Source organism: Macrotis lagotis, chromosome 8, assembly GCF_037893015.1.
Source record: "Macrotis lagotis isolate mMagLag1 chromosome 8, bilby.v1.9.chrom.fasta, whole genome shotgun sequence".
NCBI classification, from domain to species: domain Eukaryota; kingdom Metazoa; phylum Chordata; class Mammalia; order Peramelemorphia; family Peramelidae; genus Macrotis; species Macrotis lagotis.
This window is the reverse complement of record NC_133665.1, coordinates 81,963,252-81,976,948: the sequence shown is the minus strand read 5'-3', so window position 1 is coordinate 81,976,948 and position 13,697 is coordinate 81,963,252. Positions and strand designations below refer to the sequence as shown.

General features: G+C 34.0%; 1 protein-coding gene across 6 annotated transcripts in view; it reads right to left on the bottom strand.

Annotated features, from left to right (window-relative positions):
• Positions 1–13,697, bottom strand: part of CCDC171 (coiled-coil domain containing 171) — a 459,446-nt gene that overhangs the window by 430,035 nt on the left and 15,714 nt on the right. For 5 of the 6 annotated variants that reach the window (XM_074197551.1, XM_074197553.1, XM_074197548.1 and 2 more), the window contains exons 2-3: positions 12,776–12,933; positions 6,994–7,132 (exon numbers count right to left, since the gene is read on the bottom strand). In XM_074197551.1, the coding sequence (XP_074053652.1) occupies positions 6,994–7,132; positions 12,776–12,816 (180 nt within the window). In that variant the 5' untranslated portion in view covers positions 12,817–12,933. Of the gene's footprint in view, positions 1–6,993; positions 7,133–9,226; positions 9,296–12,775; positions 12,934–13,697 lie in introns of all 6 variants that reach the window. The other variant, XM_074197549.1, reaches the window with a different exon arrangement.

The following is a 13,697-nucleotide window of genomic DNA, read 5'->3' as shown; positions in this document are numbered from 1 at the left end:
AGATTTAAGAAAATTTAATCACAAACTCCAATTCAAGCTAGTTAAATTTAATATAAAAATTTTGTGGCCTAATAAACAAGGTTTGTTTGGAATCAGAGTAGAAATTTATAAATTAAAGATTAAACTAAATTATAAATTATAAATTAAAGATTTAACTCAAAAATGTTAAGAAATTATAAAGAAAGGCCAGAGAATAAGCCAAACTGGGATCTCCCAAATTCCCCTCGAAGCAATTTTAAAATATTATATCTCAAACATAATTGTGAAGAAATTAAAATTAAAATCAGAGTGGCTCGGTGGCACAGTAGGTAAAACATCAGCCCTGAAGTCAGAAGGACCTGAGTTCAAATCTAACCTCATGAGAAAGTCACTTAATCCCATTACCTCAAATAAATAAAAATTGAAAAAATAAATTAAATTAAATATTATATCATATCTCAAACATAATCATGGAGCAATTAAAATTAAAATCAGGGTTGCTAGGTGGTGGAGTCAGGAGAACCTGAGTTCAAATACGACCTCAGAGACTTAATAATTACCTACCTAGTTGTGTGACCTTGAGCAAATCACTTAACCCCACTGCCTTTCGAAAAAAAAGAGTATGTGTGTATAGAGAGCTGGAGTCAAGATGGTGGAGTTAAGGCAGGGACTATCCAGAGCTCTCCCCCAAACCACTTCAAATACTGTTAAATAATGACTGTCAAAAATTCTAGAGTGGCAGAACCCACATAAAAACTGAGGGAAACAATTTTTCAGCCCAAGACAACTTGGAAGATCTGGAAGAAGAGTCTGCTGCACCAGAATGAGAAAGGAGCACAGAATAGCACCAGTGAACAGCAATCTAAAAAACAGCCTGCAAGGTGACTGGGTCATTGACAGGAGTGGCAGCTTCCAGACCTCTCAGTCCAAGGATTACCAAGGACAACTTGGAAAGTCAGTGGGAAAATTCAGCTGTGCCAGAGTGAGATTGGAGCACAAATGAGTTCAGGCCTCAGCAGTATAGACCAGACTCCAAACAGATCAGGAGCAGGTCTCAGAAATCACTGAATCAACAGTGGCAGCTGCTACCAAAATTCTCAGCCCACAGACAGTAAGGAGGTAAGAAGATTACAGGGGTCCTCTTAGCTATCACTGAGGCAGGATTCTGTTGCTTTGCCCATATTCAGATCTGGATCAAAGTCCGGGCCCCAAGCCAAGGAACAATAGAGATTATTGCCACAGGGGAGAGGGGTAACTCTCCCCCTCACAGGTCCAATGCTGAAAGGAGTGCTTATGATTTCTTTCAGAATACAGCACAGGCCAGTAGAGAAGTGCTAACCTCTCCTTTGGTCATAAGACCTTGGAATTTTAAACTTGCACATCCCTAGAGGACCTATGATAACAGTTGTCAAAAACATCCCCAAAAGTTTGGTACAGTACACCTTTGATCCTGGAAACCAAAGAGTTAAAATCAAGTCGAAGACTAGGAAAATGAGCAAATAACATAAGAAAAAAATCTGATCAAAAATACTATGGGGATAAGGAAGATTAAACTACACACTCAGAAGAATATAGCAAAATCAAACCTTCTACATACAGACACCCAAGAAAAATATGAACTGGTCTCAGTTATGGAAGAATTCAAAAAGGATTCTGAAAATCAAGTAAGGGAGGTAGAGGAAAAAACTGGGAAGATAAAATCATGAAAACCAAGTCAGCAGTTTAGTGAAGGAAATAAAAAAAAATACTGAAAAAAAATCTTAAAAACTAGATTGAGGCAAATGGAAAAAGAAGTAAAAAAAAAAAAAAAACAAAGAAAGAAAGAAAGAAAAATGCATAATTGACCAAAGGAGAAAAGAGATACAAAAGCTTACTCAAGAAAATAATTCCCTTATGATTTCTCTCTCATCACATTCAATTTGGATCAATGTATACCATGGAAACAATGTAAAGAATGGCAAATTGCCTTATGTGGGGTGCTGGGGGAGGGAAGTAGGATTAGGGGAAAAATTCTAAAACTCAAAATAAATATAATCTTTATAATTCAAAAAAAAGAAAAGAATTCATTAAAATATAGAACGGAGTAAAGGGAAGCTGATGGTTTTGTGAGGAATCAAGAAACAATAAAACAAAACAAAAGAATGAAAAAACTATAAGAAAATGTGAACTATCTCCCTGGAAAAACAACTAACCTGGAAAATAAATCAAGGAGAAAGAATTTGAAAATATTGAACTACCTGAAAGAAGAGCATAGACTCATCTTTCAAGAAATTGACAAGGAAAACTGCCCTGATACTCTGATGGGGGGGGGGGGGGGGGCAGGAATGGAAATTGAAACATTTCACCTCCTGAGAGAGAACTAAAATGAAAACTGCCAAAAAACTTGAATGACAACCAAGAATCAGTTAACTACCCAGAAAAACTGATTAACTCTTTCAGAGGAAAAGATGAAACAGGGTACTCAAATTTTTCTGATGAAAACACCAGAGATGTTGTGAATTCATCCAACCTTTCCGGGGAGAAATTTGGAACTACGCCCAAAGGGCAACAAAAATGCGCATACCCTTTGAACCAGCAATACCACCACTGGGTCTATACCCTGAAGAGATGATGAAAAAGGGTAAAAACATCACTTGTACAAAAATATTCATAGCAGCCCTGTTTGTGGTGGAAAAGAATTGGAAATCATGTAAATGTCCTTCAACTGAGGAATGGCTTAGGGAAACTGTGGTATGTGTATATCATGGAACACTATTGTTCTATTAAAAAGCAGGAGGAACAAAAATTCAGGGAAGCCTGGACAGATTTGCATTAACTGATGCTGAGTAAGATGAGTAGAACCAGAAAAACACTGTACAACCTAACAGCAACATGGGAGTGATGATTAACCTTGATGGATACACTTATTTCATCAGTACAATAATCAGGGACAATTTGGGGTTGTCTGCAATGGAGAATACCATCTGTATCCAGATAAAGAACCATGGAGTTTGAACACAGTTCAAGGACTATTCCCTTTAATTTAGAAAAAAAAAGAAACTGCTATCTTATTGTCTGATCTTGTTATCTCTTATACTTTGTTTCTTCTTTTTTATTTATTTTTTATCTCATTTTGTACAAATGTTTTTTACATTAATAAAATATTCTTGTTTAAGAGTAAACGAAGTACCCCCTCCCCCCATAAATATAGACTTGCTTGAGCGTTAAAGTAAAGGGGAGAGAAAAAATTAAAATTAAAAAAAATAATAGTAATAATTGTAGGTATGGCCAGGTGGCGCAATGGACAAAGCACCAGCCCTGGAGCCACGAGCACCCGAGCCCACATCCAGCCCCATAGACCCAACAATCACCCAGCCGTGCGACATGCAAGCCACCCGAACCCCACTGCTCTCCAAAAAACCAAAAAGAAGAAAAAGAAAAGACCCAAAATAAAATAAAATAGTAATAAAAGCTTTTGTACAGATAAAACCACTGTAACCAAGATCAAAAGAAATATAGTAAACTGGGAAACAATATTTACAACTAATGATTCTGACAAAGGACTCATTTCTAAAATATACAGAGAACTGAGTCATATTTAAAAAAAAAGAAAAGCTATTCCCCAGTTGGCAAATGGTCAAACGATATGCAAAGGCAATTTACACATGAGGAGATCAAAGCAATACATAGTCATATGAAAAATTGCTCTAAATCATTAATTATTAGAGAAATGCAAATTAAAGCCTCTCTGAGGTACCACCTCACACCTCTCAGACTGGTCAATATGACCAGAAAGGATAATGATCATTGTTGGAAGGATTGTGGGAAATCTGGGACACTATTACACTGTTGATGGAGCTGTGAACTCATCCATCCTTTCTGGAGAGAAATTTGGAATTATGCCAAAATGGCAACAAATATGTGCATACCCTTTGATCCACCAATATTACTACTGGTTTTATAACCTGAAGAGATTATGAAAAACAGTAAAAACAACACTTGTACAGAAAATATTCATAGCAGCTCTGTTTGTGGTAGCAAAGAATTGGAAATTAAATAAATGTCCTTCAATTGAGGAATGGCTTAGCAAACTGTGATATATGTATGTCATGGAACACTACTGTTCTATTAGAAAGCAGGAGGAACGAAAATTCAGGGAAGCCTGGAGGGATTTGCATGAACTAATGCTGAGTGAGACAAGCAGAACAAAAAAAACATTTTACATCCTAACAGCAACATGGGGGCAATGATCAACCTTCATGGACTCACTCATTCCATCAGTATCAGGAACAATTTGGGGCTGTCTGCAATGGAGAATACCATATGCATCCAGATAAAGAACCATGGAGTTTGAACAAAGTCCAAGGACTATTTCCTTTAATTTAGGGAAAAAACATGATATTTTATTGTCTGATCTTGTTATCTCTTACACTTTATGTTTCTTCTATGATTTCTCTCTCATCACACTCAATTTGGAACAATGTACAACATGGAAACAATGTAAAGACTGACAAATTGCTTTCTGTGGGGGGGTTGGGGGAGGGAAGTGAAATGGGGGAAAAATGCAAAACTCAAAATAAATAAAATCTTTAATTAAAAATTTTAAAAAAAGAAAAGACCAGAGCTGAATAGAAAACATGTTTTTCAAATAGAAGACTCAAATAAAGCATAAACAGGTAAAGAAGAGAGGCAAATCATAAGGGATTTAATGATAATGAACTGCTTATGTTCCTATATGGAAAAATTATACTGATAACTCATATAAACTTTCTCCTTTATTAGGTCAGTTAGAAGGAGTAGATATATAGACAAGGCACAGATGGGAGTTGAATACTAAGGGACAACATATTAAATAGATGGGAGTTAAGAGGTGAGAGAGTAATGTACTGGGAGAAAGGGAAAGAGAGAAGTAGAATGGGATAAGTGGTTGTGCAGCGCCCCCCCCCCAACATGGAAATCAGCCCCTCCCTCTCTGAGCTGGTGGTAGCTGTGCAGAGTTAAGGGAAGGGAGGGGGTTTCTTAAAGAGAAAAGCTGCGGTTTGGGTAGAGTTCAGAAGAGTTTAAGAGAAGAAAGAACATTTAAGGGGAAGATTGAGCAGTTTTAGGGGGAAAGATTTTTTATCCTTACAAGTGTCTGGGAAAGATTCCATGCTTTCTCCCTGGGTTGGGGAAGGGGTGGTGGATTGGACATGTCTCAATCCCATCCACCATCTAGTTAAAACTTGAATCTGACCTCAGACACTTAATAATTGCCTAGCTGTGTGACCTTGGGCAAGTCAATTAACCCTACTGCCTTAAATTACAAAAAAAATTACCAATACTACAATCTGATTTCAAACTATATCTCCAGTCTAATTTTATATTATTCCCCTTCATACAATCTATATTCCAAACACACTGCATATTCTCCAAATTGTTATCTAAAATTACTCATGAGAATTTAACCTAACTCACATAGGAAAAAACCAAGGATATGAAAAATGCCTAAATGTTCAAACTGTGTGATGACTTTGGAAGAAGAGCCTATTTAGAGAGGTCATCTTGGACAGGCACTACAAAGAGGCACTTACTGAGCGAGAAATAAATAAAAGAGAACAGTCTGACTGCATCTGAGAAACTATTAAAGTGTTTTTAATGATCCTTAACTTCTCCCCCAAAAAAAGGTTCTTTTTTTAGGTGGGTTTTTTTTTGCATGTCAATGGGGTTAAGTGGTTTGCCCATGACCACACAGCTAGGTAATTATTAAGTGTCTGAGGCTGGATTTGAACTCAGAGACTCCTGACTCCAGAGCCAGTGCTGTATCCACTGTGCTACCTAGTCACCCCAAAAAAAGGTTCTTTTTAAAAATACATTTTTTGATGAATTATATAGCTATAAAGGATTAAGCCCTAGAATATCTGAAGAATAAAAATTGTATGTCAACCAAAGGGAAAGAGAGGTTAAATTAGACACAAGAGTCACATTTATCACCAATAAAGAACTATACAAGAAAAAAAAGCATAAAAATTTTCATCAAAGAAATGTTTGACCAGAAATGGCAAAGGATTAGAATAAAGAATATGTTTACGATAGTCACACAATGTCAGGAGATCCAGAGGAAGGACCCTGGTGTAAGGTTTTTTAAAAACTCATTGGGACAAGAGATTCAATAAATAAGAAGGCTGCAATCTGCACTGGTGGAGAATGTACTTTCATCACCCAAAGAATTTCATAAGAATCTGATCTGGAGTTAAAGAAGAGACTTTCATTTTATAAATGAGGCTTAGAAAGGCTAAGCAATTCATCCAAGGTCATAAAGGGTACATCAAGATTTCAATATGCATTCAATTCAATAAATTACAAAATGCCTACTACATTCCTGATACTCAGGTTAGAAAAGAAAAAAATAAAACCTTCATGTAATTAATTCATAGTGTATTGGAAGGTAACAATATGAATACAGAAAATTAGATACAAAATATAACAAAGTAATTTCAGTATGCAAAGTAATTTCACTAGTAACTAGGAGCAATAGATAAACTTCTTAGCTTTGAAGGAAGCTATGGAATTCCTAATGATGGTAAAGACATTACACAAATCATCAAAATAAGTAAAAAATGTCAAGTAAAAAGAATACAAGAAAATACATTGAAACTCACTCCTAATTATGTAAAGTGAAGAAAACCAAAAGAATAAACACTCTGACCTTACAACTGCCTTGGGAAACAAAGGCTTAAGCAAAAGTTATTTTTCCTTAATGTTCTTTTACTCTCACTAAAATATAATCATAACAAATATACACTTAAAAACTTTCCTTTTCCTCATATTCAGTTTTTTTCAAAAAGTAGACTACTATTTCTACAAATAATTAAAGAGCAGGTTAACATGTTGCAAAATGAAAAGTACTGAAAAATCAAATCCTAGGTTTCATATTTAATGAACATACTAGACTAGTATCACTGCAAAAAATATTTCTATAATTCAACAATTGTAGGTTTCCTTTCTATTTCTATACTAAACTGTTCTTTTGAGCACTCATCAATATATAAAACCTACCTGGGCATTGTGGGTAGTGGTTATTTCCAATTTTTCTTTTTTTGCTCTATGAAGTTTCTTTCTCAGATCTGTAATGAAATCCAAATCTGACTCATTGCTTCGCTGCATTTCTTTTAAGTTAGTAGCAGCATTCTTAAACCTATTAAATGAAATTATAAAATATTATTGTATTTAAACTTCCTGATAGTTTTCTTACATTGGTTTAAGACACACATTTGGGGCAGTTAGGTGGCTTGACAAATAAGAAACAAAACCTGGAGTCAGGAGGACCTGAACTCAAATCCAGCCTCAGACACTTAATAATTACCTAGCTGTGTAATCTTGGACAAATCACTTAACCCCACTGCCTTGAAAAAATAAAATAAAATTTTTAAAAAAGACAAACATTTAATTATTTTTATTCTTGCAAAGCAATGGGGTAAGTGACATGCCCAAGGTCACACAGCTAAATAAGTCTTAGGTCTGAGACTGAATCTGAACTGAAGTCCTCCAGACTCCAGGGCCAATGCTCTATTCATTGCGCCACCTAGCTGCCCCAATACACATTTAATTTAAAATAAAAGCATTTCAAATCATAAAGAGAAGGAAAAGTTAACAAGGGAAAGAAAGGTATGTAAGATATAAGAAACACAAATCATCTTTAGCTTTGGCCACCTCTCATATATTCTTCATGTTCTCTTAATCCTGTCTGGGCAAAATAATCTGGTAGTTGCACTACCACAAATTTTTCCAAGTGAAGAATTGTTTCCAAGAATACTTGGAAGTATTATAGCATTTTATACTATAATTAATATATATATATGTATATATATATATATATATACTTGGAAGCTTATAGTATTTTAAACTTCTAGATCCTAGACTCTACATCATCATTTTCAGAAATATTTCTACCTTCCAGGGATCTCCCCATTTTCTAAATTACTCTTTGATCAACCCCACTGTGCATAATTTTTATATTTGTTTTGCAGCTTAATTTCCAGTACTTAAAATATTATAACTTTATTATATAAAAATGGAAAATTCAATTTGTCTTCAGAACCCTATATCCAATATAACTACCCTTCTTGACACAAAAGTATAATTTAAAAAGTATAATTAAAAAAGTGATTATCATGTGCTGAGTGAGATGAGCAGAACCAGAAAAACACTGTACACCCTAACAGCAACATGGGGGTGACGTTCAACCTTGATGGACTCGCTCATTCCATCAGTGCAACAATCAGGGACAATTTTGGGCTGTCTACAATGGAGAATACCATCTATATCCAGAGAAGGAACCATGGAGTTTGAACAAAGTTCAAGGACTATTCCCTTTAATTTAGGGGAAAAAAACTGCTATCTTATTGTCTGATCTTGTTCTATTATACTTTATATTTCTTCCTTAAGGATATGATTTCTCTCTCATCACATTCAATTTGGATCAATGTACAACATGGAAACAATGTAAAGACTGACAAATTGCTTTCTGTGGGGGGGTAGGGGGAGGGAAGTAAGATTAGGGGGAAAATTGTAAAACTCAAAATAAATAAAATCTTTAAAAAAAGTAAAAAAAAAAGTGATTATCATGGTACGACTTCCATTAAGTAAAAAATTTATCCCAAATTCAGATGAAGTAGCAATTATAAAACAGCAACTTTTTCTGCATTGGTCTTGTAAAGCCAAACATATATAATGAGAGAATAAGTATTCACAGAGGGATCTTTTATAAACATTTAACACAGAGTAAAGTTATTGCTATGATAAATGCAACTTCCATGTCTTTAGCACTTTAGCAGATCTTCATTTATTCAACAGGTATTTCTCCAACAATTATGTCAAAACATTAGGTGATTTAAAGAAAATGTAAAAAATGGCCACTATCTACCATCACTCAGGGAGCAAGATATGACACCTAATAGCCTAAAAGAAAACAACAACAAAAAACTACAAAAAGCACACGATTCCCCAATTCACAGCAAATCTAGGGCTTCTTAATACAGGAATAAAAAACTGTCAATAGACAATAAGAACATTAAATTGTTTCAAAAAAATTGAAGTTCAAACCTGGATTTAAAAATGTATGTATCTTGTATAAGTATCTTGGATTATTTAAAATTAAAATGAGTTCAGCATGCTTTTAAAAAAACACAGAAAAGTGTGCAATGTATTTGAAAAAAGATGACCTTTAAAAAATTCTAATTAGATGGTTCTACCACTTACTATCTTTGTAAACCTAGACAAGTCACCTTACCTTTCTGGGCTTCTCTTTTCTCATCTGCAAAACAGGTTGTCTCTTTAAAGTCCCTTCTAGCTTTAAATCCTACAAACCAATGAACTTAAATAGTTAAGCTTCAGTTATCCAAAAATTTTTAATTATGTGAAATAGCAGATTCATTTCCCATAATTAGGAAGAACAGCTGATTCTTTGACCTTGTCAAATAAAGTATTATAACAATCATATTTTTCTAAAAATCATGAAATCCTTCTCCCTGCTATAAAGAAACATAATTTATAAAATGCTCAAATTTTTAAAATTCATAGATGAACATTGTAATGGTCTATTGAAGATCTGATATCCAATAAATTAACTGACACAGTATTTTTATAATACATCTGGAAGGAGCACAAACAAGGTTAAATGAAAGAATGTTTTTAAAACAGATATAGGAAAACCATAAAATTTTTTTGAAAGTAAATCAATCTAATAACCATAACATATTCTTTTCTTCCATATTTCCACTTATGTCCTCAATAGTTCAGTGTAATTCTTCTCAATATACAAATAGGCTAATAATTGCATTTGCAAACATTTGACAAACCTAGTATACTTTATCAAATAAAAAGACAAATCACTCATTTGTATAAAGCATGCTAAATTTAAATTGAACTATGTTAAAAAAAAAAGCTATATTTTTCCAAGAAATAAAAGTAACATTCAATATAAAACTTGAAAATTCAACACTGAAAATCAAAGAATGGGGGCAGCTAAGTGATGCAGTGGATAAAGCACCGGCCCTGAAGTCAGGAGTACCTGGGTTCAAATCCAGTCTCAGACACTTGATAATTACCTAGCTGTGCAGCCTTGGGCAAGGCACTTAACCCCATTGCCTTGCAAAAAAAAAAAAAAATCAAGAATAATCAACAAGGGAAGAAAGAAGTTCTGAAATAGGGGAATTTGGGGATTAGTGATAAGAAAAATAAAGTTATATCAGATTGAGATATATTGGAACTTTGGGAGCACATACTAAGGAAAAATCTTCACAGAGAAAATATATATAACAAAGAAACATTAAGAATGTGATATCTGCTTTAAGATGTAATTACTACATAGTTATCCACAGAAGGTAAGAGAGTAACTTTAGAGTCACAGTTTGTCTCAATTTAAGAAATATCATATAAAATCATAGAAAAAGGATATATAATTCAACCCCTTCAATATAATTTTGAATATAAAATTACTTGTATTTATGAAATCATGCATTTATTATAAATTAAATACCTACTCAACAGTAAATTATTAGGTCTAAAGTTACATAAGGAAAAAAGTTCTTTAGGAACTTCATACAAGTGGAAAACATTGGATTTAATATTTCTAAAAGGAATATATTGATAGAATTGAAAAGATTACTTAACAGAAAATTATTTAGGCTCATTAGATCACAGATTTAAAGTTGAAAGGACCTTAGAGGCATAACATAATCTAACTTCCTGAGGGAAAAAAAAAAGGGGGCAGCTAGGTGGCGAAGTGAATAGAGCGTTGCCCCTGGAGTCAGGAATACCTGAGTTCAAATCCAGCTTCAGACACTTAATAATTACCTAGCTATAGGGCCTTGGGCAAGCCACTTAACACATTTGTCTTGCAAAAACTTAAAAAAAAAAAGACAAATAAGACAAAAGGAGATATAAATCTAATCAAAATCTCTTGTATATAAGTTTCATTTGAAATAAGAAGCTTAAAACTTTTAAATTTTTTTTTTGTTTTTGCAAGGCCCAAGATCATACAACTAAGTATTAAGTGTCTGAGATTAGATATGCACTCAGGTCCTTCTGACTCCAGGGCCAATGCTCTATCCACTGTACCACCAAGCTGCTTCTCAATTTAGAGTAACATGATGTGATAGTCAGAAGACACCAGAACAAACATGGGCTCCAAGAAGTCATCTCTAAGTCTCAACTTCCTCTTCCTCTGCAAAATGAGGATAATGATTCTTAGAGAATAAAAGAACCTACTTTCACAGAGTGGTTGAAAGGATCAAAGGATAATGGATGGATAGAAATCTAGGTTATCACTACCATTAATAGTAAAGAATAAAAGTCTATGAAACAGAAAGCCTAGGTTCAAGTCCCATTGCCTGCTAGTATTTATATGACTTTGAATAAGTCACTTAGTCTCGCTGGGCTTCAGTTTATTCACCTGTAAAATAGAAAAATTAAACTAAATGCTCTACATCATTGGTATCAAACTCAAATAGAAAGAGGGACAATTAAGTTATACTTAAGGATCCCCATGATCCTACATTGACTTAGAAAATGACTTAGAAAACAAAATTAAAATTATGTATGTTCCATTTTATTTATGTTAAATATTTCCAAATTACATTTTTATCTAGTTTAGTCCCTCAATTTTTATCTCCTGCTTTACTGAGTTTCAGCTTCTTGAAATAAGATGCCACTTCCAGGATAAAAGTTCATCACTTCTAAATTCACCACCCTGCAACTACTTAAGCTTTGAGGGATCCCTCAAATTCCTCTCCATCTGATTGAAGAGCTAGAAAGTGAAGTATCAAATTCTTCCTTTACAGAAATAACTTCCTTTACAGAGGGCAAAAGCTAGATTATCTCTACTTGGCCTCCCCAGGTCTCTTCTTCCCTATCTCTCCATCCTTTACTCCCCCCCCCTTCTCTTTCTGTGTTAGCCTCCCCCATTTAGAATATAAGCTTTTTTGAGAAGAAGGGGTTATCTTTTTTGATTGTATCACTGTGTGTTTGGCGTATATTGAGTAAATTGGAATGTATCCAGTATCATCTGTGAAAGACTCAGGTATACTAATCAATACAATGATACAATTACAAAGAACCTAGAATGAAGCACATTTTTTCCCCATTTTTCTTTGTTTTTCTTGATTCTTGTTTGTTTTGTAAAATGGCTAACACAGAAATATGTTTTGCATGATTTTACATATATAATCGATTTCTTACTTATCTTCTCAATGGATGAAGAGGAGCAAGAGGAAGGGAATTTGGAACTTGACATTTTTTTAAAATGAATATTAAAAACATGATTTTACAAAAAAAAATGTTTATTGAACATTAGATTGCTTCCAGCTGCATATTTGACAACTCTGCCCTCAATGATCTCTTCCAGTTCAGTCTCTAAGAAGTGAAAATCTCTTAATATCTAATACAGATACATAGTTGCTGAAGAAAACAAGATCCTGATTTCTGAGTGGGGGAAAGGCATAATTTTCCAATGTAGGATAATGAGGAAGTTGGACCTGAATGAGGTTATATATATTGCAGGAGAGGAAGAATGTAGAGTCAAAAAGTAGCATATTGATGGGAGATAAATGCTTTCAGAAGTTGGAAGGGCCCTAATTTTACATCCTTTTTGGAGGGGTGGGGGTGGCTGGGGGCTTATGGGGAAAAAAATAGGAGAGACTGGGTTGTCTTTGTATCTCACCCAGGTCAGAGGTACACAGGCTTGATCTCAACACTGATCAGATAAGATATTTTTAACATTTAATTTTATCATTGTCAGTCCTACTATAATGTTAATAAAAGGAAAAGACTTAAGGATTACCTTTGAATTTCAGCATTAATATTACTTGGATGGAAGTTCATGATGATGTAGTCTGACTGTTAATAAACAATCAAAATTCTTCTTAACTTTTTACTTTTAGAAAATGAAAACCTTCAAAGATGTCTTTCACTTTACAGATCAAGTAGATATAAATAAATCTGTAAGAAATAAACATATTGAAAACAGTAACAGAATTACTCCTAAAAGAAATAAATGCAATATTAAAAAAATGTGGCTCTGAAAGAATTAATTTTAAGATACACAAATAGAACCTAATCTTTTTTATCTATATTCTTTTTTTTATAAAGATTTTATTTATTTTGAGTTTTACAATTTTTCCCTGGCTCTTATTTTCCTCCCCCCCACCCCCCACAGAAGGCAATTTGTCAGTCTTTACATTGTTTCCATGGTACACATTGTTGATCTCTATTCCTGAAGTCCAATTCTTTTCATTAACGAGTTAATATTCCGGGCAGCGAGGTGGCGCAATTAAGTAGAGAGAGCACTGTCCTTGGAATCGGGAGGACCTGAGTTCAAATGTAATCTCAGACCCATAATAATTACCTAGCTGTGTGACCTTGGGCAAGTCACTTAATCCCCCTGTCTAGCAAAAATTAAAAAAAAAAACAAAAGTTATTTTCCACTGCAGACAAGAGACCAAAAGGATCGAAGAATTCTCAAATATGTAATTCAACTTTTCACTGCCTTTACCCAGGAAATTGAGAGGGTTGGAAAGGTGGGTAAGAGGAGCAATCCAAAAAGACTAGTTTTTCCCTTTCTTTCTGGTATCCTTCCTCAGCAATACATAATCTGAATAATACATGGTTATATGTTTGGTAAACAAAACTATTACTTTACAAGGAAATTTCAAGATATAAATTCTAAACAGGTAGACAATTTACAAGTATACAAATGATCTCTT